We start from the raw sequence: 26,011 nt of genomic DNA, 5'->3' as shown, positions 1-26,011 counted from the left end.
AAAATAGCATTGAATGTATGCTTTGTAAATGTGAGGTATTGTGAACTGGCAGGCTGTGGGGATGCTGTACCTTCATGAGGTCCTGAAGCCCATCATTAACCGCATCTTTGAGGAGAAGAAGTACATTGAGCTGGACCCGTGTAAAATTGACCTGAACAGAACCAGGTAAAGAGGAAATAATGGTGTAGAAATACAGATGTAAAAAATGGTTTATGAGATGTAATAGTTTCCTGGATAACAGCACACAACATCTTCACAGTTGACTAGAGACAACAACATCAAGATATGAAAAAGGAATGTAAAAATGGGGGAAGGTTGTTGCCTGGCAACCAGAGAGAACCCCCTAAGATAGAACATTGCGACCCTGCCCGCCTGTGGTGAAAAAAAAACTGTGGTTACCTAGGTTACCCCATTGGCTCACAGCAAAACCTTGATCTTTTCCAAACGCAATTTTCTTGTTGCCTGATTTTAGTCAATTACAAAACAACATTTAAGAAAAGTACAACATGTGTAAAGATTACTTTTCAACATTGCCTGCTCCCTAGCGTTCTCACTACTTAGAAAAATGTAATATTGTAGGGCTTCCCTCATCTGCCTTTTCATGACGATGCTAGCAGCTGTTTAAGTGAGTGAGTGCTAGCTAGCGAATGGAACATTAAGCTAGCCAAGACCAACAACACAAACAAACTAACTATACAGCTCCAAGTAGTAAGTGGAGTTACAAACGGACTGTACTAAACAAGTTAAATGTCTTACCTGTGATGAAATGTTTTACGTTTAGCCTTCTTGGACACTGCATCCCCACATTTCCCACTCTCCCACACTGAACAGCCTGAAGCCAGAGGGTTCCTCTCGCAGGCTCTATTTCCCTACGCGGGAATATTACGAAATCGTAGGTTAGGATTTTTGACCTGGCTGCTTGTACATTGAACGACACAGCAGCTTTTCAGCATGTTTTGTTATTTCTGTATAACAAAAATCGATGACGAAGTTGCCTCTTTTAAAATGGGGGTCAATAGGAAAGAATGTTGGTTTCCCCAATTTGTGGGCGTGGTCGAGGGGAATTCCTTATTATTATGTGAATACCACCTAATACCCACCCATCTCCAGTATCTATCATCGCTACAGCCCAGACCAGACCTGATATTTACACAGACTGATCCTAAATATCCTCAGACCTAACCTGCTATGTACTGTAACACTATGCTATCTGTCCACATATGTGCTCATGTCTCTACAGACATCACACACTGAGGCATCTATTGATTCATGGAATGTCTTGATGTTGTATTGATTTGCCCTGTGCACAGACTTCCTAATTAGTGACAATGCTTTTTGTACAAAGCAAAGATCACAGTAACGATCCGACAGACCCTTGCGTTTCAGAGCATCATTGATTTGGCAGTATACATTTAGTTTCAATGTAACACTGACCCCTCTCTTTCTCTCTGGAGGCGTATCTCATTTAAAGGTGCGGCGTCTGAGGCTGAGGTGAGGGAGAGCAGTGTGGAGATGCTGCAGGGCTATCTGTCCATCGTCGTAGAGTCCATCGTGGGGTCAGTTGCCCAGTGCCCTCCCGTGATGAGGGTGGCCTTTAAACAGCTGCACAAGAGGGTGGAGGAGCAGTTCCCTGAGCCAGAGAACGAGGTCAGTCTCACCAATAGGTCAATGGTCAAATGCACCTACAAAGGTCACCGAGATGAAGGTGTGTTTTCAGTGCTGGATAGAGAATTGACACTGGGGTGGTGTCAGTGTTTTTCTTTATTCATATCTCTTGTACTCCTTTCCTACTCACCTTCTCCCCACAGGATGTGAAGTATCTGGCCATCAGTGGATTCTTCTTTCTGCGTTTCTTTGCCCCTGCTATCCTCACACCCAAGCTATTCCACTTGAGGGATCAGCATGCAGATACACGCACCAGCAGGACACTATTACTGCTTGCCAAGGTACTGTGCCCGTGCACGCACACACACACAAACACACATGCATGCACACACATTCCCAAACAGTGCCACACAGTAAAACCAGCCTGATCACTAGAAATAGACTTAAATTTCTGACATCTGAGAACGTCGATATACACAGAAAAAGACAAACGATTGGTCAGCGCTGGGCGCGAACTTGTGATGCTCAGACCACTGCGCCACTGCAATTCACAATGCTCTAGCAAGCCATGACAATGGTTGATAATGCTTGACGGTTACAGCAAGTCGTTTTTTCTTTTCAGCCATCCCCAAACCATTCCCATGACCTTAACCCCTCAGCATTAATGCCTTAACTGTCAACAATTGAATTGATTCTGTTTTAATCCTGTAACCACGCTGAATTAACCCTGTACCCATGCAGAATTAATGTGTCAAAAATAGAAGTTCATCCATAATACGTTGAGTTTCGAAGGAAAACTATGAGACCGTGTTGGTAAAACAGTTGTAGAGGATAGAGTTGCTGTCCGTGGTGCTGAAGTCCTGTTGCTATGGGTCCTCTACAGAACATTTTCTATTTTTACCTCTGTGTGCGGCCAGGCTGTGGTTCAAAGCAGAGCTTCGGAGAGGGGTGGAGAGGGGCTTTCTCTGCTCCCTTAGTCAGGTGTGTGCGTGTGTGCATGTGTGTGTGTGTGTGTGTGTGTGTGTGTGTGTGTGTGTGTGTGTGTGTGTGTGTGTGTGTGTGTGTGTGTGTGTGAGATACTCTGTTACTTAAAGCACAAGCAGCACCAGATCATACTGTGCTTTTCATTTAATGTCAGGTTTGATAATGATACTCCTTGTCCATTTGATTGATGGTTTTAGTTACATGAGATAGTGATGGGTGAACATGGCTGTTTCTCTGTGTGCTCCAGGCAGTGCAGAGTGTGGGGAATCTGGGCTTGCAGCTGGGCCACGGCAAGGAGCTGTGGATGGAGCCCCTGCATCCCATCATCCTTTGCAGCGTGGCCTCTGTTAAAGACTTCCTGGACAAGCTCATCGACATAGACCAAGATAGTGGTAAGAAGCACCAGCAAGACACTGTTTATTCAGTAATGCATAGGGTCAGGAGTTTTTTGTCACTACGTCACCTGACTAGGGGAACTCTGGACTCTAGTAGTAATGCATCAGTAGCCTGATGAAGAGCAAGCAGGTTACCGTAGAGATAAGGTAGAGCCACTGGAGGGGAACATCAGAACTTGGCTGGGCTCCTGTCCTGGCAGGCTAACCCACCAGCTGCCGGTGTGGCAAGGCCGTTTATTACTGATATCAATCGTAAGTATAGACCCACTGGTGAAATATTAATGGGCAGCTGGGAGCTGATGGTGGGGTAACAAGGGAGCGGGTGTGCTGGGCGTTGGACTGTGCAGCCCTCGCCACCCCTACACACCACACAGATTAGATAGCATGCCCCTTTTTTCCCGTGGTTACGTGTCAGCGACTCTGTTGTTGTGGTGATCCGTCTTATCCCTCTGAAATATCACGTTCCAATCTCCATGTCATCTCAGCCACTGGGCTCTCCCTCAAAGGCCACTTTGACATTTAATGCACACTGGACAACGGCTCATAATAATGGCCAGAACGGAGCAAATGGAATGGCATCAAATACCTGGAAACCATGTGTTTGATGTAATTGATACCATTCCGCTCCAGTCATTACCACGAGCCTGTTCTCCCCAATTAAGGTGCCACCAACCTCCTGTGGTGCTGTACTGTATTTCAACAATATGTATAACAATACTGCTGCAGCTCCACCTTGTGTCCACATTGATAACATTATCATTTTTGTTTGCGTGCTCCCCCGTATCAGCTGTCTTATTTCACTCTCTTCCTTTCTCCCATCCTACCTCATCGTCCTTCCACTTATTGTCACTGTTTTTCCTACTCCCTCTCTCTACCCCACCATCCTCTATCTCTCTGCAGTGTCTGAGGTGCCCCAGAGGGCTGTGTTCCTGCCCTCAGTGACAGTGAAGGAGGGCTATCTCCAGAAGCACAAGGCCGAGGGCCCCCAGCTCCTGTCCCGCTTTGCCTTCAAGAAGCGATACTTCTGGCTGAGCAGTGAGACCCTGTCGTACGCCAAGACTCTGGACCTCTGGCAGGTCTGATCCCAACATACACTCTGTACAGAAACCTATCCATGACCAGCTTTGATAACAGCTCTGATGGTAATTCCTCCACTCTGTTACGTCAGAGAAAGCCGGACAAGAAAACTTTAAGGATCAAAGTCCTCTGAAAGTGACTCATTCATTATAACAAGGTAACAATGTTTCCTCTGGTGATGAATTGGCTCCTGTACCCTTCAAAGGGTGTTTGATCGTCATTCTGCCTCATAAAAAAAACATTTTAATCATCCCTCTGCCTTATTTATTTGTGTTTGGCTCTGTATGGGAACATCGTTAGTGTGGAGGCCATTGTCATGTGATGCCCAGCCTTTTGATAATGAACTTCTCTCATTTGCTTAGCCAGCACAGGACAAGAGTGGGGATAAAGAGAGAGAGAGGAGGGGGTAGGAGGAAGAAGGGGGACGGGGACGGGGGCGGGGAGAAACAGAGATCGATAGAGAGCAAAAGAGAGAGTGAGAGAGATGTGGGGAAGAGAGTCAGGCCAGTAAAAGGCTGTTCTCTTTGAGCGGGCTCCTTCCTTTGTGTGGCTCGAATAAAGGCTAGGTTAATTGAAGGCTGTGGATATTCATAACAACATTGCAAATCAGACTGTGGACAATACCCCCTCTCCGCCTCGCCCCTCCCACCGTGCTCTAGCCTGAGTGAGGCAGGCTCCCCATGGAAGCAGCTGATTTACACATTAAAGCAGCCGTACTGCCGGGTTTCTTCCGTCCTGCTCTCTCTCACTTTCTCCCCTTTTTTCCTCCTCTCCACCACTCTTTTCTCTTCTCAGTCCTCTTTCTTTGCTAAATGGTTGCACATCTTGAATTGCATAATAATAAAATGTAGGGGAAGGATAAAAGCGGATACATACTGTACAGACACTTGAAGCCGGGCCTTTACTCTCCCGAGGAGAAGCTGATACACATCAAATGAATCATTTAGCTATTTGCCTGTATTCATAAGATTACCTACAGAGTAATAGAGTGCCACATGGACCTGTGTTTGGATGCTCATACTGTGTTATGTGCGCATCCTGCAGGTGCGTTCCTCCATCCCCATCCAGTGTGTGTGTGTCGTGGAGAGAGTGGATGAGAATGCCTTCCAACAGCAGCATGTGATGCAGGTCGTCGCCAAGGACAACGATGGACAGATCCACACCATCTATATCCAGTGCAAGGTATTGACAGATCCCCAGTCACTGACCACACTATTGCAATTGACCCTGGACTGGGTTGACTATGTGGTACTTTCTTTGCATCACTGTGATGTTTGAGTGCAGCCTCCCCACTACAAAATGGTGGGCGTTATCAGAGACAGTATAAAAGGTAGAGTCTGTCTGTCTGCAGAATGTGAATGAGTTGAACCAGTGGCTGTCAGCCATCAGGAAGGCCAGTATCTACAACGAGCGCATGCTGCCCTCCTTCCACCCGGGGGCGTACCGCAGTGGGAAGTGGACATGCTGCCTACAGGCCAACCGCGCTAGTAATTATAACATTGACCATAATGGAAGCTTTGTTCAAGTGCCACACACTTAACATGTTAGTGATTTTTTAACTCTTCATAATGATATTTTTACCTGCCGTTTATGTGCACTGCTCTTACACCAGCCCATAGCTGTTTGCTCCCTCAGTTTAAGTAACTCACAGACAAAAAGGAATGTGAATACACTGTATGGCCCCTCTCTCTTGTTCAGCTTTAGGTTGCAGTCGCACTCACTCTGCAGTGACTCTGGGTGACTGGAGTGACCCACTGGATCCAGACGCAGAGACTCAGACCATCTACAAACAGCTTCTTCAGGGAAGAGACAAACTCAGGTCAGTGGCATACACTTTGATATTAGGACATTTAGAGGCTATGATAAACCTCCTCCAACAGACAGTGTGCAGGATCATTTCCTTGTCACAAGGGGTCTACATTGCAACACTAGGACTACTCTCCTCTCATATTCATTAGAAATAGCCTGTAACCCAGGAACACATAAATGTGGATTGATATGCTCAGCCTCTCTCACACTTGGTCACTACCATGGCAGGGAAAAACCATGGTACTAGTGCAAATACTATGGTATTTTCCTGCCACGGTAGTGACCAAAAAACATAATAGTACCATGGTATTTTTTTCATTGTACTACCCTTGCAGGAAAATACCATGGTATTTGCATCAGTACCATGGTATTTTCCTGCCAAAGTTGTTTCCAAAAAAACATGATAGTACCATGGTATTGAAATGTAAAGTACCATGGTAGTACAATGACAAAAATAACATGGTTTTGTACTAGCAGCATGTAGTGAAACATGAAAGCATGGTAGTTGTTTACAATGTATTATCATGATCGTCTGTGTCCCACTATTTTTTGGGTAAAGTGACATTGACTTCTTGCTCTGCAATGGCAAAGTGTACCCTCTTAAATCCCTTTAGCTCATAGTGAAAAACCAAAACACATATTTTTTAAATTTGATTTAACCTTTATTTAACTAGGCAAGTTAGTTAAGAACAAATTATTTTACAATGACGGCCTACTCCGGCCGAACTCGGGCAACGCTGGGCCAAATGTGCGCCGCCCTGTGGGACTCCCAATCGCGGCCGGATGTGATACAGCCTGGATGATACAGACACATGGTCTAGTAGTGTACTGTACCCTCTTAAAACTTGGGACCTGGATAGGGTATCGTGAGAAGAATAGAGTCTGACACCTTGAAGATAAGGTTTAAAATAATTAGCTAGTTTATCTGGCGCTCTTCAATACAGTTTTCAGTTGTCTCTCTCTCATTCAACTGACTCATTCAACTACTCGCAATACAATTGTAAATAGCCAACATACTAAAAAACTATTTGTAAAAAGGTATAGATTATCATCTTACTTCATAAATACATTTTCATCATGTCATTCTCAACATACCACTAACAACAGCAAGTTACAATGTTCGTTAGAGTCCTCTGTTGCCCTGACCACGACAGGCTAGCTTGACTGGCGCTAATGTTAGCCGATGTCAGCTTCTATGCTAAAGGACTTTTATGGATTAATTAAACTCCAGTTAACTTGGTCTTTCATATCCTGTGCTTTATGACTCGCTCACCGGGAAGATAAGGTTTCAAATAATTTATCTGGTGCTTCTCTCTTTAGTTTTCAATTGTCTCTCTCATGAAACTGACTCGCTGACTATGGGACAGCAGATAGTGTAGCGGTTAAGAGCGTTGGGCCAGTAACCGAAAGGTTGCTGGTTTGAATCTCAAAGCAGACTAGGTGAAAAATTGGTCGATGTGCCCTTGAGCAAGGTATTGCTCCTGTAAGTCGCTCTGGATAAGAGCGTCTGCAAACATGTCAAATGTAAGCAGGCTAGAGCCAATGTAGAGTGAGAGCGCGTTTATTTATTAATGCATTATACTCCCATTGTACCATGGTAACTCACAATTAATAAAGATGGTGCCATATGATTTTTGGAACCATTTATCATAATTGTGCATTACCATGGTTAATGTATAATACAGGTTAAAACCATGGTTTTTCTATGATCCACGTCTATACCATGGTATAAGGGAAAGTACCATAGTAGTACCATGGCATCATCGAAAGGCCAGCCTCTCTCACAACTCTCAGCCTCTCTCACAACTCTCAGCCTCTCTCACAAACTCTGTTACACACTATCTAAACATTGATAAACATGTTGATCACTCCGTTAATGCGAGTGTGCCATGCTGTGCACTGTGCTGTGCTGTGCCCTGTGCTGTGTGGTTACAGGAAGCAGTATTTGGAGGCTGAGACGACCCCAGAGGAAGAGAAGAGACTGAACTCTGGGCTGCTGACTGGTGAGACTCTGTCAAAACAGTGCCTTTTTAATATGCAGTTTAAGTAGTTGTAACACCTTAGCCCTCAGAGGTTGGTTCACTAGACCCTTGTACTATAATTTAATACTATAATTTAAAGCATTCTCCTGTCTTAAATCTAACTCTCCCCCAGATGGAGCAGACAGTAGTGGGCAGCTCCTGAAGCACAGGCAGGCTGCAGCGGCTCGGCTGCTGGGGGTGGTTCTGGATCTGGAGCAGGCCCATGCCACCTTCCAGCAGAGGGAAAGAGAGGAGGGAGGCAGCCTCATCCTGACCCTCTAGACGGGGCCTTCCCAGCAGCATGAGCCCGGGCCTGAGGGGGAGAGCAGCTTCCTGCATCAGTCACAACTGTGTAGGAAAGCTAAGTGATCGCAGAAGGAAGGCAGTGTCTCCCTTCTCCCTGTCATATTGTCTGTTACATGTGATATCAAGAGGAACTTTCTTCTCATCCAGATCACTTCTTCAAAAGACAAAATGTAGAGGATGCCAAGCCCACTCTGCTACCTTCTTTTCCATGGACGTTTGACATCATACGCAGGTTTTCAGCTGTGGCAGAGGGGCAATCTAGTGACATAACTGATTGCTACAGGCCTTGCATGCAGATTGACTGCCACATATTAACTTCTGCTACTCTCACAAAGCTTGGGCTCTTGTCGATTGAGCAGGACACAAACTGTTATGTGGATCAGAGCTGAAGGAGGGGTTGGACATCGTGTGTCATTCGGTGGTACTGCGTTATTGCATGGCTATAATGTAATGCATGCCCTGCATCCAGCGTTTGTGAAATGTGAGGAAAATGCTTTTATATTCAATATTGTCATACCTTGAAGGAGGACGATTATGCAATCTACTCTAGTTTTAGCTGAATTTACCTGAATGTATGCTATTTGGATATTGCTTTTATTGATGTTTTTTACTCTCTAATTGTATATATTTCAATTGAGAACCGCCACAATGTAGCAGTGAGATTTGGTGTTCATGTCACTGAGGACATTGCGCTGTGAGATGCCTAAGTAAATGTTATTAATACAACGGCACACGCGCCATAATTGCCTGAACAGTCACGTGTTTGCTATTAGGATATTGTTTTCACTGTTGCCATGGACACCTGAGATGAATATTTAGTGAAGCTTGTGTTTGGTACTGTTGCTCTGTGCATGTATGTGGAGTAACTCAAACACAAAGCTGTGGCTTTGATAGAATACATATTTGACATATACAGTATAGGGTTCACAGTTGATTAGTTAATTGGTTAACGTGTCTTTGTAGCAGTACTACTGACTCCAGTCAATCCAGTGATGTGTGTTTGCACTTCTTCTCAGGTGTTGCATTTTAAGAGAGCTGATTTTGAGTGAAGTGTCATACAGTAACTGCAGTGGTGGAAAGTACTTAAGTAACAATACTTTAAAGTACTACTTAATTTGTTTTTTTGAGGTATCTGTACTTTACTTTACTATTTATATTTTTGACTACTTTTACTTTCACTTCACTACATTTCTTAAGAAAATAATGTACTTTTTACTCCATACATTTTCTTTGACACCCAAAAGTACTCGTTACATTTTGAATGCTTAGCAGGACAGGAAAATAGTCAATATCACACACTTATCAGCCGAACATCCCTGGTCATCCCTAGTGCCTCTGATCTGGCGGACTCACTAAACTCACATGCTTGGTTTGTAAATGATGTCTGAGTGTTGGGAGTGTGCCCCTGGCTTTCTGAACAATTTAAAAAACAATCAAATGGAGCCATCTGGTTTGCTTAATATAAGGAATTAGAAATCATTTATACATTTACTTTTGATACTATTTTAAACCAAATACTTTTTGACTTTTACTCAAGTAGAATTTTACTGGGTGACTTTTACTTGAGTAATTTTCTATTAAGGTATCTTTACCTTTTGTCAAGTATGACAGTTGGGTACTTTTTCCACCACTGAGTAGCTGTCATGCGTTTAATGAAAATGGGACATATTATGTAGATAATTTCTGTTCTACTTCAGTTGGGCTCTCTGTGGAGAGCTGTTGACTCTTAACAGTATGACCATATCCTGTCTCAGCCATTTCAGCATCGATGTACACTACAAGACATTTCATATGCTGTACCTTATAATTTGTATACAATTATGTTTTTCCTCCACAGTTTTGACCAAATTCAGGTTGCTTGTTTCGAGCTCAGAGAGGTGAGGAGTCAGACTCCAAGTGTGTGAGTTGTCTTGCGTGGAATGGTGTGTGCCATTTGAAATGCTTTTCTGTGGAGATGTGGGATATGTTTCAGATGTCAAACTGTGTGTTGTCTTTATTTTGGTAATAGTTTATTTAATTAGTCACAAGGAAGAATATTTTATTTCGATCAGACTTGTCGATCAAGAGAGAAAAGCCAAACTTATTAGAATTTTACAATTTCACTTATACAAATGATCTTGAACTGTTATCCAGATCGATTTTTGACCTATTATTGTAATCTGTTTTGTAAATTGTATTCTCTACATTCCAAATTGAATTTTCAATGGTTTGCCATCTTTGGAAGCTTATTTTAGGCCACTGTTGTATTCCACAGAAATTCACCAAGCATGCACTCAATTTCAAATCTGGACAAATATTGAATGTTGCTCATTGACTTGGTATGTGCTGAAAGAGAGCTGCAATTTTGAAAATGAGCTTCAATTTGAGTGCTTACACAAAGTTACTGCATGTACAAAGTGGGTGGTTACAGATGAGTGGTAACATCAGCTATATTACTGTGAACTGTATTGGAAATATTCAGTAAAATGGAATGATACCACTTCTACTGTTTAGTTTGAATCTGTGTTTATGCACACAATGGAAAACCTTTTCAACTTATAATCAGTCAAGTGTTTTTTGTAACAGGTGTTGGAGGGTCTGGGGGACACCTCCAGCTCTTTCCGTAGGTCCCAATTCCCACTAGGGTTAACTGCAGCCCCTGATTGTGTGGTCACAAAAGGATCTGTCCTGTGTTACTTATCAAGTAAGGGAGGGTTACTTCAGTGTATTTACTGAATCCCAATTCAGGTCATATCACAAAACCCACCACAGTGATACTTTTCCCAGCTGATTCTTACTCTAAGCTCTGTGAACACAGACATCAAATCTCCCAGGATTTAGACCAGGTAAATCATGCGAAATATGAGTCATTGAAAGTGGCCCGAGAAGTACAAAGTCAGTTTCCCTTCATATTAGATTAATATTTAAGAATATGAGTAAAATGTGTTCGCAGCACATCCCCTTCCTAACCTTATTAAAATGCTAATGAGAGGCACCTGCTATGGGGCAGCAGAGGCTCCCTCGTTAACACCCTCATTACATTAGTGACGGAGGTGAGTGATGAGATGAGGGGAGCTCGGCTGGGACATGCGAGTCTGGGATGTCAGCCCCGGGCCACGACAGACGCTCTAAGCTGCGGTGTCATGGCTATGCTTTTCAGAGGGGCGATGAGCCCCATGACAGACACCACAGGATGTCCGCAGGACCAGCAGGGAGACCTCCCATGACAACCCCACAAGCTGTTCCTCCAGACCTGGAAGGGAGGGGGGAGGATTGGGGTATTTGCTTTAGTATGCGCCACAGTGCCTGCAGACCCAGCCTCCATTTCTTTCACACGGCACCAACATTCAGCAGCCAGTGACAGAAAATGGCCATAATGCAACATTTACTGCCGGTGAAAACTGTTACCGCCACACTCCACAGCTCGAGCTTATATCTGCATAACGAGGCGCAGGGCAGCCAGGAGGAGAGGGGAACGAAAAAGCTAGAGGAAGAGGAGGACGTGGTGGCAACGAAAGACAGTAAAGAACGAGAGAAGGTCAAACAAACTACCCTGTTGAGGGCACATTTATTTTTCACATGAAACACACAAACATGCAACAAAATCATCACAATCCAATAAAGACGGATAGATTAAGAAGCCCTTTAATGTTTTGTCTCTAATCTTGCCTTTATTTCTATTTCATTTGATTATACATTTCAAATCTCAATTTCTCTTTGTGTGTTGTGTTTTCTTTTTTAAATCGCAATATGTAGCATGTTGCTTCTGATGAGAAATGAAATTTGAATGTTGAACCATAGCCACATGGCACGTTTTGTCAGTAAAAAATGGGCACTTAAAATGCAGACGATTACCTCATACATATGGTTACCTTTTCTGTGCAACCTGAAGAGCGAGCGGAGCAGCAAAGCGCTAGCTCATTCTCATCTCTCTCCATCAAAGCCTCTTTAGAGGTAAAAACAGACAAGCAGTGGAGTATGGAGCAGTCCACCGTGCCACTCCACAGGACACAGCTGGATGACATCTCTAATGACTCAACTGTCACAAAATATTTTCTTTGTCAGCAGACTTGCTTAGGTCTTGAGTAACATGCACTTCTATGGTCTATTTTTTTTTTGTCTCAACCCCCAAACGTCTACCGTTTCAATCTTTTTGGAACTTAAACCAAACATTTTCACACACACATGCAATACGCTCACACACGCAGACCCTCTATCTCACACCTACACAGATTCCCACCAAATTGTTGCGGGCCAATCTGTGTAGACATAAGCACAGTATGCTGTGGAGGTTATCAATATGATTGTGAGATAAACTCCCAATGAGAAAGTATCCCTGTTAATGTGTCCTTAAAGTCAGCTTCACTCCATTTCCCACACCTAATCAATATATGCTATGGAAAATCGTATGGAATGTATATTAATTACTAATAGTAATATAACAACGCTACACAGTATGAATGCTCAATTGAAGATATTCAATCTTTTAAAAAATACATCAAAAATATGTGTTCTCCTATCTGGAGCATTTGAGCAATAACCTTGGATAGCAAATGGACACACCTTACAAAATGTTGAACATCCATTCTCTTGTACCCAAAACCTCCTGATACCTTCTGCTACACATGACATGAGGTACAAATTGCTCGCATATATAATTGCATAAACTCTATTCCTCTGTCCAAAACCAGACAATAAAATGTATGCTCACATTAAAATTCCCCGGTGTACAGACTCCACTGAAAGCATACTGACCTTATGTACACACCTGAAGAGCGGAGGAGGCCTAGACCATGCAATTACAGTTACATACTTAAGCATTTGGAGACTGGAAATGTAAGTCTAGAAATATTAACTGATACAGTACATCAGTTAAAGTACAATGACATGGAAAATAGGGTTGGCCAAGCAAAAACGTTTTATCTGTACAACTTAATGAGTCTCACTTTAAATGGGAAATTCCCTGATAAGACTGGAAGCATTTCTTTCCTGTTTTTCCCTATTTAAGAGAGCGACAAAAAGACATCAAAACTTGCACAAGGATAAAGAAGAAATGAACAGGCAAAATGACTTGTTTTTCACTCACCAGTTTGGGGTACTGACAGTATCGTCCTCTTGGTTCTATTAGGTTATATACATGGTAAATGACACAATTAGAATTCTCATTCTATGGTCAATGACCCATCTGGGGGATAGGGTCGACTACATGCTGCTAAACTCCCCCAGACCAATAATAAAGAGGAACTGCTGTACTTACTGAATCCCTCAGCGATTCCAATACAGAATCTACATTGAAGACAGCAGCAAATTCTAAGACTACTGCTAATATAAGATGCTCATAACATGGCAGACATATTTCAACAGTCCCTGACATACTGGCAGATCACATATGCCAGATTTGACATACAGGGCTTTGGGAAAGTATTCAGACCCCTTGACTTTTCCCACATTCTGTTACGTTACAGCCTTATTCTAAATTGGATCAAAGAAAGAAAAATCCTCAGCACCACGTAATGACAAAGTGAAAACAGGTTTTTAGACATTTTTGAAATTATATATATATTTTGAAATACCTTATTTACATAAGTATTCAGAACCTTGGCTATGAGACTTGAAATTGAGCTCTGGTGCATCATGTTTCCATTGATCATCCTTGAGATATTTCTACAACTTGATTGGAGTCCACCTGTGGTAAATTCAATTGATTGGACATGATTTAGAAAGGCACACACCCGTCTATATAAGGTCCCACAGTTGCCAGTGCATGTCAGAGCAAAAACCAAGCCATGAGGTCGAAGTAATTGTCCGTAGAGCTCCAAGACAGGATTGTGTCGAGGCACAGATCTGGGGAAGGGTACCAAAACATTTCTGCAGCATTGAAGGTCCCCAAGAACACAGTGGCCACCTTCCAAAAGGACAACAACCCTAAGCACACAGCCAAGACAACACAGGAGTGGCTTCGGGACAAATCTCTGAATGTCCTTGGGTGGCCCAGCCAAAGCCCGGACTTGAACCTGATCAAACATCTCTGGAGGGACCTGAAAATAGCAGCAACGCCAACCTGACAGAGGTTGAGAGGATCTGTAGAGAAGAATGTGAGAAACTCCCCAAATACAGTTGTCCCAAGCTTGTAGCGTCATACCCAAGAAGACTTGATGCTGTAATCGCTGCCAAAGGTGGTTCAACAAAGTACTGAGTAAAGGGTCTGAATACTTATGGAAAATGTGATATTTCCTTTTTCTTTATTTTTAATGAATTAGCAAAAACTGTTTTTGCTTTGTCATTATGGGGTATTGTGTTAAGAGAAAGGAAGGAAATGTTTGTTTTCATCAATTTTGGAATAAGGCTGTAACGTAACACAGTGGAAAATGTCAAGGGGTCCGAATACTTCCTGAAGGCACTGTATTCATTTTAATATGTGCCTGTGTGTATAGTGATGTGGACGGGTAAATGTGAGTGTATATTTTCATAAATAGAAGAGTATAAAAATAAATTAAACTTACACCATATGACTCAAATTGAGCATACATGTACATTTAAAGGTAGATCACATCTGCAAATGTATAGATATATATATATATACGTATATTTTTGAAGCAATACAAGACAAGTTTATAAACATAAACGTAAAAAACAGCTGAATTTGAATACATTTCAAGACATCTTCCTAAAATGAAAGGATCAATTAAAGAAAACTGCTGCCTCAAAGTGCTACGGAAGACTATGATTCAGTCCAAGATATTCAAAAGCATTTCAAGGATCAAAACCCGTGATGTGGGTGGGACACCATAAAACCTCAACATGAATCTCTTCTAGATTATACCAACATCCCCACTCATTTCAATTGGTCAGATCCAACTGGAGGAGAGAATTATTCAGCTTAAAGGTTAACTTTTCTTTTTGGAAAATAACTCAAATCTTCAAGAACTCTTTAGCTTATGAGCAAATAATCTGTGGGAAGGGAGAGAGGAGGGAGCAAAGGGAGTGGAAATTCCCAATGCAACATCAGCTTCACATACTGTACTTTATAGAACAACATTCTGAGTGATCCTACTGTAAAATGAGCTCCTCTAGCTGCTGAGGGAAGGGGAAACGCAGCTGCTGCCCGTACATCAGTATCAGACCTAAGAGCCTTCAGAGGAATCAGACAGTATGGGGTAGGTGTTGTCTGCAGCAGAGGCTTATCATACAACCAGCCCAACAGGAGGAACACCAGAGGCTCGTACATCACAGTGTGTGTGTGTGTGTGTGTGTGTGTGTGTGTGTGTGTGTGTGTGTGTGTGTGTGTGTGTGTGTGTGTGTGTGTGTGTGTGTGGGAGGGGGGGGGGCGCTCTGCCTACTCTACTCTATGATGGATCAGAGGAGAGAGTCATTCTTTGAAGAGGACATCGCTCTCTGCGAAGCATGTTCTGCTCCTCTGTTGAAGGACTGAGGCGTTCCAGATTGCGCCATGGAAATGTATAAGTCATTTCCGATTGAGTTTACCATGAATGCAGTCTCTGCTGAAGCGGGAACATTGTCTTTAAATTTCAATCACGCTGTAATGCTGAACTACCGCAATACGGATGAAATAAAGCCCTTAGAAAGCCAGAGAGTGTATTAACACCACAGCACACACACACACTAACACACATTCAAACACACACGCAAGTAGGCAAGCACATGTGATGCGAGCGTAATAGATCATTCCAACGCCTCCTCTAAGTCAGGCTTATTCACAGAGGTCAACGTCACCAGTTTTACAACAAACGAATGAGGTTAACCTTGGAGTGGAGCGAGGCTTGCTCGACTGCCTCAGATCCTAACTTACAGAAGCATACATGTTTTGAACAATCATCTAACTGATCGGTAAGATGCTTGTGTATGGATCTATATCAGGTTAACTTCCAAAGGCCTCCCCAGGTTGGCACCCCTGTTAGAATATACATCTACTGTGAGACAGCTGAATCTTCAGATCAACTGACTGTCTCTCTGTCAGAAGGTGCATGTGAACCTTCAACAGGCTCAAAGGCCATTGGAGCCAAGCCTTTGTGAAATGACCCTGTGTAGCCAATCAGAGATGCCCTCTCTCCTTCCTGAGAATCACATCACCGTGACTGTCCACTCAGATCTACAGACAGTTTTGTTGCAGAAAATCACCAAGCTAAAACTAAAGCAAAAGGCCTCGCTTTCAAAAGACTCTCACTATCAACCTCATCAGCATATCACAACAAGCTGAACTGTGTAGATTTGGTGTGAATTGGACTGGGAAAGCAATCACGCTTTTACAATTCTGCATATAAAAATTATCCTGAAGATTTCCACACAAATACCAACTACAACTTGAGAAATCACTTCCCTACTCATTAAAAAATACACATCTGATAAAACTAGAACAAACCGGGACAGACATCTGAAGCCTTCAGAGCCCGAGCCAACTGTCTCTGCAAAAATTCCAGGTGTGCAGTCAACATTAAAATGCAATATCAAATTCTGGGCCACATGTTTTGGTGGTGAGTATAAACAGACATCTCTTTCAATGCTACGATGTCACAGTCTTAAATCTTCTTCAGTACAAAAGAGGAAGTTCAAAATCCAGTCTCAGACTAATCAATGATCAGTTGATCATCAATGTCTAATCCCCACAACCACCAATACACATTGAGATCAGTTTTCATTCAAATCCTGTCTTTACGTTCCTTTACCCTATCAGGTTGAAATTTTGCCAAACATACACCTGCTCAAGGCATTGACAAAGAGACAGTAGTCAGAAAGGTTTTACAGTTATGTTTAGGTAAATGCAAATAACAGTATAACACAATCGTGATGTTATCATGTCATTTGCTATATTTCCTCCGCTCTCATGGCCACATACAGAATCTGAGGGTCTTTAGGTCTGTTTTGGGTGTGGGAGTAAAATATAGTTATCTTGGCTGCATGTTGCCTCTTCATGCAGAGGCCCACTCTATGTCAGAGAGGAGTATGGGTGGTGGTCCTCAGTGGCCTCTCTTCCCCCCTCAGTCCTTCAGGTTGTCCTCCACGACCCCCTGGGCTGACAGCTCTGTCAGGACGTTGTCCAGGTAGTTGGGGTCTGGGTAGCCGTGCCCTGTCAGGTTGGAGCCAAACTCTGTCTTGTGGTGGATCTCGTTCCACACCACCGTGTCTGACTCGCCGGTGGTGCTGGACGTGTCGATGGTGAAGATGAGGCGACGGTCCCACGCCATGATCAGAAGCTTCAGGACCTGGGGACAGACAGACAGACAGAGGATGAGAGCCTTGTAGGTACAGCAGCAGCTTACAGTGCAGTCACCATCTCTGCATAATGTATTTTGGAAAACATGTCCTTCCCATATACACACAGACAGTCATGTACGTCTCACCTTCCTGCCCTTGTCATTGTCTGGGAGGTAGCAGTGCCGTGGAAAGCCTCTAGCGCTGAACTTCTTCCCTGGGTTGGGATGCTCTGTGGCCTGGTGAAAAGGACAAAAACAAAAACAACCCCTCTCTTTCTCTTAACATTCAGTCAGAGGGAAATGTCAAATGTGCCCCTGGGATGAACTTTTAAACTAATGGTCATACTAGATTATTTGACTCTATCAAATCATTCATTTTGGGGGGCACTGCCAAAACCTTTTTACTTATCATTAAGAAACATATTCTTTATACCAGTTGTATAGCAAACAAGTAACTGCCATGCTCTATGATGCAGGTGATATGTGTTGACATGACACACCGTAGTCATTGTACTCCACTCTACATCATAATGCACTGTATCATTACTATTTCATGACTTTCTTCCACAGAGTACAGCTGTCATTGAAGATGTGTTTCAAGGGGGAAGTGAGGAGAGTCAGTGGTGTGATGGGGCACTGTGAGTGGGCTGTGGTGTGATGGGGCACTGTGAGTGGGCTGTGGTGTGATGGGGCACTGTGAGTGGGCTGTGGTGTGATGGGGCACTGTGAGTGGGCTGTGGTGTGATGGGGTACTGTGAGTGGGCTGTGGTGTGATGGGGCACTATGAGTGGGCTGTGGTGTGATGGGCCACTGTGAGTGGGCTGTGGTGTGATGGGGCACTGTGAGTGGGCTGTGGTATGATGGGGCACTGTGAGTGGGCTGTGGTGTGATGGGGCACTGTGAGTGGGCTGTGGTGTGATGGGGCACTGTGAGTGGGCTGTGGTGTGATGGGGCACTGTGAGTGGGCTGTGGTGTGATGTGCTGCTGCAGTGTGGAGGGCAGAGGACAGACTGAGGCTAAGTCTGCTCTTCTGAAAATAAAGGTCATTGACTCTACTAAAGCTCCGCTCTGCAGTCAGGATGAAATATGCAGCCATCTTCCCTCCTCTCGACCGCCCCCGCCCACTGCAAAGAGAGGAGGTGAATCGTTCTCTCTCTCTTTACAAAGATGCAGTCACGCGGCTTTGGGACACTTCAACCCCCTCAGCAACACTAAGCACGTAGTCAAATACCCTCTGAAGCATCCTCATGTCAGACACAGCAGTCTTATACCAATGTAGATGGAAGGAAATAGACCTAGGAAGGAGAGCCAGTGGATGAGTGGACGTGGGAGTGTGGCGGATATAATTGTGGCACGTCGTGAGTCGTGCTTACCTGTATGCCAGCAGGAATGTCATAGACGATGCGGATGGTCTTGGCCTCCAGGTAGCCGGGCAGGCAGTGGGGGATGACATGGTAGTCCATCTTCCCAGGGGGCTGTGTGCCTGTCTTCTCCCCATAGATAGCCTTACAGGTGGGGCACTGCAGACTGCCATCCTGGACATGGACACATTCAATGTTCAATATTCATAACTAATCTAATCAAACAAATGGAATCTAATCTAGAGTGACTTCATGAACATCGAGCCACCTTCTGTACTAAATTGACTTTTAATAAAACAAGTAATTGTCATTTTGTTTCATGGTTATGCATTAAAATGAGCATGAACTGTGTTTGGCAGACTAAGGCCTGTTCTGAATTAGTTTGATCTCAATCTAATCTCATCTAATCGAATGATATCAAAGTATAACACCACATCAAATGGGGTGTGTAATTTCACCCGCTATTATACAATATCATATTACGATATGGTATCATTGATACCATAACAAGCGCTGGCGCGAATGCCCTTTCTCACCTTGTTGCCATTGTTGTACATGGCCACCAGGCACAGCAGATGGTAAATGTGCCCACACTTGCCAAGCTTGCCCACCATTTCTGGCTTTATGCCCTTGTGCTGCAGGACACCCTCGTAGCCCGATGACGTCACCAGCCTCTCCATGCAGATGGTGCAGTCCTGGGAAGGGACAGTGAGTGGGCACCAGTTACTGTATCTGACTGCAGGATTGGGATGCATAGCAATGATACACTGTACAGTGTATTGATTTCAAACCGTATTAAAGTGTGTGTCACCCAGGACTCTCCTTACCTCATCAGGGGCAACCTTCACTTTCTCCGTGTATCTCCGCACCACATCCTCTGGGGTTTTCCCTAGCAACAAAACACAACATTGAAAGGATATGGTTAAAAGGAAAACATGACTAGATAGATCTGCAGAAGGAGAAGTGAATCCTGTCTATTTGAGCACTAGGTAAACCCAGGGACTGGTCTGGCTCTTAAGTACCACAGCCCTACTTTATTATGATGAGACAGACCAGTTCAATAAGAGAGTATGAATAATACTGGGTGTGATGTTGAAGAGGAGATCACCTTCAAAGTGACATAGAACAATGAGCCATCACCCACACACTAAACGAATCCCAGTGTGAAACCAAGCTAGTATGGCTGACAGAGCTCACCCACAGCTTACACCTCTAACACGCATACAGGCGGGCACTCTTCCCCCAACACTTTTGTTTGCTCATTTGGGGAACAGAGAGAGGGAGAGAGAGAAAGGAGGAAGGGAGGAAGAGAGGGAAAGAGACAGAGAAGCGAGAGAGATGCACTTTCTAACCTCCTGTCCAATGTATGACCATATTAGAGACACATATTTCCCTCAGATTACACAGATCCACAAAGAATTTGAAAACAAACCCAATTTTGATAAACTCCCATATCTACTGGGTGAAATTCCACAGTGTGCCATCACAGCAGCAAGATTTGTGAACTGTTGCCACAAGAAAAGGGCAACCAGTGAAGAACAAACACCATTGTAAATACAACCCATATTTATGCTTATTTATTTTCCCTTGTGTATCCTTAACCATTTGTACATCGTTACAACACTGTTTATATACGTAATATGACATTTGGAATGTCTTTATTGTTTTGAAACTTCTGTATGTGTAATGTTTACTGTTAATTTTTATTGTTTATTTCACTTTTGTATATTATATACCTCACTTGCTTTGGCAATGTTAACACATGTTTCCCATGCCAATAAAGCCCCTTGAATATAGAGAGATATGGAGGGAGAGATATAGAGAGAGCGATAGAGGGAGAGATATGGGGAAGGACTGCATTATGCATTTTCCGGCATTGCCTTTTTGATGGTTTCATTTGCCAGATCAAAGGCCTCTCTGGCCTCCTTTACAGCGGAAGCCGGAACAGGATATCCCTAAATCTCTTTCCCTCTCTGCCTCGCTCCATGGGGGCTATGCTGCATCAATGCAGGCACAATTGGCTGCAACCCATCTATCAATCCGTGGTGTCCTCCCGTCCCAATGCCCCCGCCTGGGTCTGCAGCCCGGGGGTGGAGGGGAGAGATGGCGGAGACATCTGGGTGGAACAGGGCTGAAAAACCCACATCATGCACTGACCAATTAGGACAGGCAGTCCCCTGGGGACGCCTATGGTTTCCACGTCATCAAATTGGCCTGGTGCCATTTTAGCTAAAGCGACCACATATCACCACTGGATCGTCATCAACCCATCTCACTACAATAGCTTCATCTTAATTATGCTTGTGGAAATAGCTCTGTTAATTTCAATGTGGTGGGAAGCCAATGAAATGTGGTGAATGTGACCGTGAGCCCTCCCTTCCCCTTCGCCAGGGTCATCGGGAGTGCATTGTTCAATATGCTGAGAGGGTCATTAGCTACCTGCTTCTACATCTGCATTGCTTGCTGTTTGGGGGTTTTAGGCTGGGTTTCTGTATAGCCCTTTGTGACATCTGCTGATGTAAAAAGGGCTTTATAAATACATTTGATTGAGACTCCAAGATGGCGTCGCTGTGAGAGGGAGTGTTTTCGCGCTCTTCAAAGCAATATTGAGGGTTAGGTGGTTAACAGTCAAATATTGGCTATTAATATTGAAAGAAACTAACTATAACTTTTTTTATGGACATGGGATAAGTTTAGAGTTAGTTTTTGTCAAGTTGAATGGGAAGAACACGACGAAATATCCAAGTCACACAGAAGACGGCTGACATGCTAGCTAGCCACAACGAGGACCAGAGCAGCATGGACACAGCTGACCAGGATGAAATCCTTGCAACCTCTTTACCTCAGAACCCAAGTAAAAATCCACCGGTGAAAAAAGTAAAAGAAGACATTTCCATGTCGGAACTTTTCTCTGCAATCCAGTCCCTGTCTACTAAACAAGACGCCTCGCTCTCCAACGTGTCCATCATAGAGCGGGCTATAGAAGAAACATCAAAGAAGATCGATAATCTGTCAGAAACTGTCAATCAACTACACAAAATTGTGAGCGAGAACAAGGAAAAGATAACGTTCCTAGAGAATGAGCTGAAGAAAATGCCATACAAAAATAATGAGCTGTGTGAGAATGTAGTTGAACTTCAAAGGTACTCTCGCAGGTGGAATCTGAAAATCCAAGGTGTTAAAGCGATAAAAGAGGGAGAGGATATTAGAGAAGTAGTCATTAATATCCTGGGAAAAGTGGCACCATGCATCAAAGACAGGCTAAGAGACGTGATTGATGTGGTACATCGACTTGGGAAAGGAAGATCTGATGGAACCCCTTGCAATATCATCTTGCGCTTAACTATGCGCCATTACAGGGACATCATATGGAAAATGGCCACGGGGAACAAGTTTCTGGACGAGAAGAAACTCGAATCAAAGAAGCTCTGATACCGCAGGATCAGGCTGCCAGAGAGAAACTGTGGCCGCTTATACAGAAGGCGAGAGAAACTGTGGCCGCTTATACAGAAGGCGAGAGAAACTGTGGCCGCTTATACAGAAGGCGCGACAAGAGGGAAAGAAGGTGGGGTTCAAGGGCCCATACGCTTTTATCGAAGGAAGAATGATTACTGGGTAACTCTGTTGACATTAAGCAAATTGGAACTGTGAGTACTACCATGAGTACAGTTAATGTACTGCCAATTATACATGTACCGTTCGAACTACAACTGATGAACTCTTGCCAAAGAAAAGGAAGTAAATAGATTTGTTATTCTGTTAACCACCGCTACCTCATCTGAGCGTAGTTTTCCGTCGAGTAATCCTCTCAAGGTTCACTGTTTGTTTTATTGTTCACATTAATACTTGTTATCTAATTTGTGTTATTTCTTTTTTAATGCAGGAGTTTGTATTTCAATTCACTAAATATCATTAGTCTGAATGCTAGGGGTTTGAGAAGTCCTACAAAAAGGAAAGCTTTATTTTTATACTGTAAACGCAGTAATGCAGATTTTGTCCTTCTTCAGGAAACTCATTCGGGTGAAAGTGATTTGAAATTTTGGAAAGCACAATGGGGAGATATGGCCTATTTCAGTCATGGATCAAATCATTCTGCTGGTATTTTGACACTTATTCACAAGTTTAAAGGTGACATTCTAGAATCCACATCTTCACAATACGGCAGATGGGTCATAGTAACTATTAAACTTGACAATGCTATTTTCATCATCTGTAATGTACACGGACATAACTCACATGCTCCTAATACGACCCTTTTTACCCAATTTACCAGGAAAGTAATGGATTTAAACAACAAATACTCTGAGGCTTTTCTAATTATTTCAGGGGATTTTAATGAAACACCTGATACATCTGCTGATCGTTTTCCTCCTAGAACGATTCAAAACCCTCAACAGTAACATTATCATTACATTATGCAAGGATCTCTGTGTTGAGGATGCCTGGCGTTATTTCAATCCAGATGCTAAGGGTTATACCTGGACCAACAAAACTATGTCACGTAAATCTAGAATAGATTTATTCCTAATTTCCCCTTTTTTGTTACAATTTGTTATAGATGTAGATCATCAGTTGGCTCCCTTTCCTGATCATCACTTGATTTCCCTGAATTTACAAGCTACTAAAAAATCAAAAGGTACTTGAGGATATTGGAAATTAAACAACACACTTCTTAAAGATACTGCTCTCATTGAAAACATCAAATCATTAGCTAAAGATATTTTTGCAAGAAAAGACTTGGGTCATGGAAGTAGATGGGAATTGTTCAAATATAAAGTCAGAGTGGTAGCCATTAAACGCGCCAAAGAGCTGATGCAATTAAAGAACCTTAGAGAAAAGGAGATGATGATCAAGCTTGACAGTTTTCTAAAGAAAGATAATCTATCTGAAGAGTCTGTGTTCAGGTCTTTACAACTAGAATTAGAACAGACTTACACGGATCTGGCAAAGGGCGCCTTTGTAAGGTCAAGAGCAAAATGGATTGAAGAGGGGGAAAGAAACACTAGTTACTTTTTTGCACTTGAAAAGAGAAACTACAAAAGAAAATCTATAACTGCACTCCAAATGAACAATGTTTTATGCAAAGATCCCATTACAATATCATAATTTATCAATTCCTTTTATGAAAACCTTTACAGTTCTCAATTTCAGGATGATGGTTGTGAAAGCTACATTTGCCACATTCAGAATTATGTCCCTGTAATTGAGGATGATTTCCACTCAGTTTGCGATTCACCTGTGTCAATTGGAGAAATTAGAGAGGCTTTGAATTCAATGAAAAAAGGGAAATCACCTGGCCCTGGTGGCCTGTCAGTTGAATTCTATAGACAGTTTTGGGAGTTACTAGAAGACCCGATTTTCAATATGTTTCAAGATTGCATTAAAAAAGGGGAAATGGTCTCCACTATGAAACAGGGCCTTATTTCACTGATTCCGAAGCCTGATAAAGACCCTTCTCTCATTGACAATTGGAGACCAATTACTTTATTAAATACTGATTACAAATTGATTGCTCTGCTTTATGCCAAAAGATTAAAGAAAGGAATAGATATCATTATAAATGAGACTCAAACAGGATTTATGAAGGGCCGTCACATAAGCTCTAACGTTACATCCGTTTAGTCTTGGACCTTATAGATTATTCAGATGCAATTGACTCAGATGCGGTTGTCCTATTTCTGGACTTCTGTAAAGCCTTTGACACAATTGAACATTAATTTTTCTTTAGGTCTCTTAAACTTTTTGGATTTGGTGAAAATGTTATTAAAGTAATTTGCATGTTTTACAAACATATAAATAGTTCCGTGCTACCAAACCTTAATACTTCCAAAAGATTTAGTATCAACAGAAGTGTACAACAGGGATGCCCAATTTCGCCATTTTTATTCATTTTGCAAATTTGTATGGCTTAACCATTTTTAACAAAGAAATCTAAATTTCCCAACTAGCTGATGATACTACTCTTTTCTTAAGAGACAAAGACCAGGTCTCACATGCCCTTAATGCTATAACTGCATTTTCTATTGCATCAGGATTAATGCTGAATGTTTCTAAATGTGAAATCTTATGTTTATTTGACTCTGATGATAAAGAAATAGAAAATATTCCTGTAAAGGACTGTGTTAAATATTTAGGAATACATCTGTCAAAAAAACACTTAGTCAGACAACATTTGAATTTCTCTCCTAAAATTAAGAGAACTAAAAATATATTTAATAATTGGCTACAAAGAGATCTTTCTATACTTGGGAGAGTACTTCTGTCCAAGGCAGAAGGACTGTCTCGTTTTGTCTACCCCTCATTATCGTTATGTGTAAATCCAGATACTCGTAAAGAGATCAATAAGACCTTTCTTGACTTCATCTGGAAAAATAAGTCTCACAAACTAAAAAAATCTGTCCTTTCTAACCAAAGAGCTGAAGGCGGTCTGGAAGTGTTGGACTTTGTTGACATAAATAATACTTTCAAGATAAACTGGTTGAAAAAATGTTTGTTCGATACTGATTCAATATGGTATTTCATTCAAAATAATATGTTTAATAAATTGGGAGGTCTTCAATTTTTACTGAAATGTAATTATATTCCTGAAAGATTACCTGCTAAATTGGCTAGGTTTCACCAACAAGCTTTACTGGCCTGGAAAATATGTTTCATACACAATTTTTCCCCTCATAAAGCTCTTTTGTGGAATAATTCAGACATAACTGTAAGGAATAAGTCATTGTTCTACCCCAGCTGGCATGAGAGGAATATTGACTTTGTACTTGATGTTTTCAACAACAAGGGTAATGTTCTCACATATGAACAATTTATAACATTGAAAGAGTTTCCAATACCTTTCAGAGAGTTTATTTCTGTGATCAAAGCCATTCCCAGTGGTCTAACTACACTAATGAAAACTCATCTTAGCTTTGGGAATGATCACAAAGTTTATCCAGAACTCAGATTGGAAGGCGTGGGCTTACTTGAGAAATCATGTTGTAATAAATATAGAAGACAAATTCTTCATTCACAAAACCAACTTACACCGAGAGGAAAGTTTTTCTGGAACATGCTTATTCCTGACATTGTCTGGAAAAATGCATGGTTAAGACCTTACAAATACTGTATACCAAACAAAGTTAAGGAAGTGCACTTCAACATTTTGCATAAGATATATCCATGTAATTCTATGATGTCCAAATTTGTGGCTATTGGTGATATCTGCGTTTTCTGTGAAAAAGAAGGTGAGAATCTGTCTCACTTGTTCTTTGAATGTAAAT

General features: G+C 42.4%; 2 protein-coding genes across 4 annotated transcripts in view; one reads left to right on the top strand and one right to left on the bottom strand.

The window, feature by feature from the left end:
* The window catches only part of LOC109894892 (rasGAP-activating-like protein 1), a 63,160-nt gene extending 52,484 nt beyond the window's left edge, over window positions 1-10,676 (top strand). The window contains exons 12-21 of the mRNA XM_020488551.2: window positions 53-165; window positions 1,455-1,647; window positions 1,809-1,946; window positions 2,837-2,981; window positions 3,885-4,060; window positions 5,106-5,243; window positions 5,413-5,548; window positions 5,760-5,880; window positions 7,806-7,873; window positions 8,025-10,676. Of these exons, the coding sequence (XP_020344140.1) occupies window positions 53-165; window positions 1,455-1,647; window positions 1,809-1,946; window positions 2,837-2,981; window positions 3,885-4,060; window positions 5,106-5,243; window positions 5,413-5,548; window positions 5,760-5,880; window positions 7,806-7,873; window positions 8,025-8,173 (1,377 nt within the window). The 3' untranslated portion in view covers window positions 8,174-10,676. The remainder of the gene's footprint in view (window positions 1-52; window positions 166-1,454; window positions 1,648-1,808; window positions 1,947-2,836; window positions 2,982-3,884; window positions 4,061-5,105; window positions 5,244-5,412; window positions 5,549-5,759; window positions 5,881-7,805; window positions 7,874-8,024) is intronic.
* Window positions 10,677-11,710: 1,034 nt separating this feature from the next.
* LOC109895820 (E3 ubiquitin-protein ligase DTX1) overlaps window positions 11,711-26,011 on the bottom strand; it is a 67,789-nt gene continuing 53,488 nt past the window's right edge. For 2 of the 3 annotated variants that reach the window (XM_020489827.2, XM_031830173.1), the window contains exons 6-10: window positions 19,577-19,638; window positions 19,286-19,444; window positions 18,762-18,923; window positions 17,536-17,625; window positions 11,711-17,397 (exon numbers count right to left, since the gene is read on the bottom strand). In XM_020489827.2, the coding sequence (XP_020345416.1) occupies window positions 17,173-17,397; window positions 17,536-17,625; window positions 18,762-18,923; window positions 19,286-19,444; window positions 19,577-19,638 (698 nt within the window). In that variant the 3' untranslated portion in view covers window positions 11,711-17,172. Of the gene's footprint in view, window positions 17,398-17,535; window positions 18,684-18,761; window positions 18,924-19,285; window positions 19,445-19,576; window positions 19,639-26,011 lie in introns of all 3 variants that reach the window. The other variant, XR_004210790.1, reaches the window with a different exon arrangement.

This window comes from Oncorhynchus kisutch, linkage group LG8 (genome assembly GCF_002021735.2).
Source record: "Oncorhynchus kisutch isolate 150728-3 linkage group LG8, Okis_V2, whole genome shotgun sequence".
NCBI lineage: Eukaryota > Metazoa > Chordata > Actinopteri > Salmoniformes > Salmonidae > Oncorhynchus > Oncorhynchus kisutch.
This window is presented reverse-complemented; position numbering and strand designations above follow the sequence as displayed.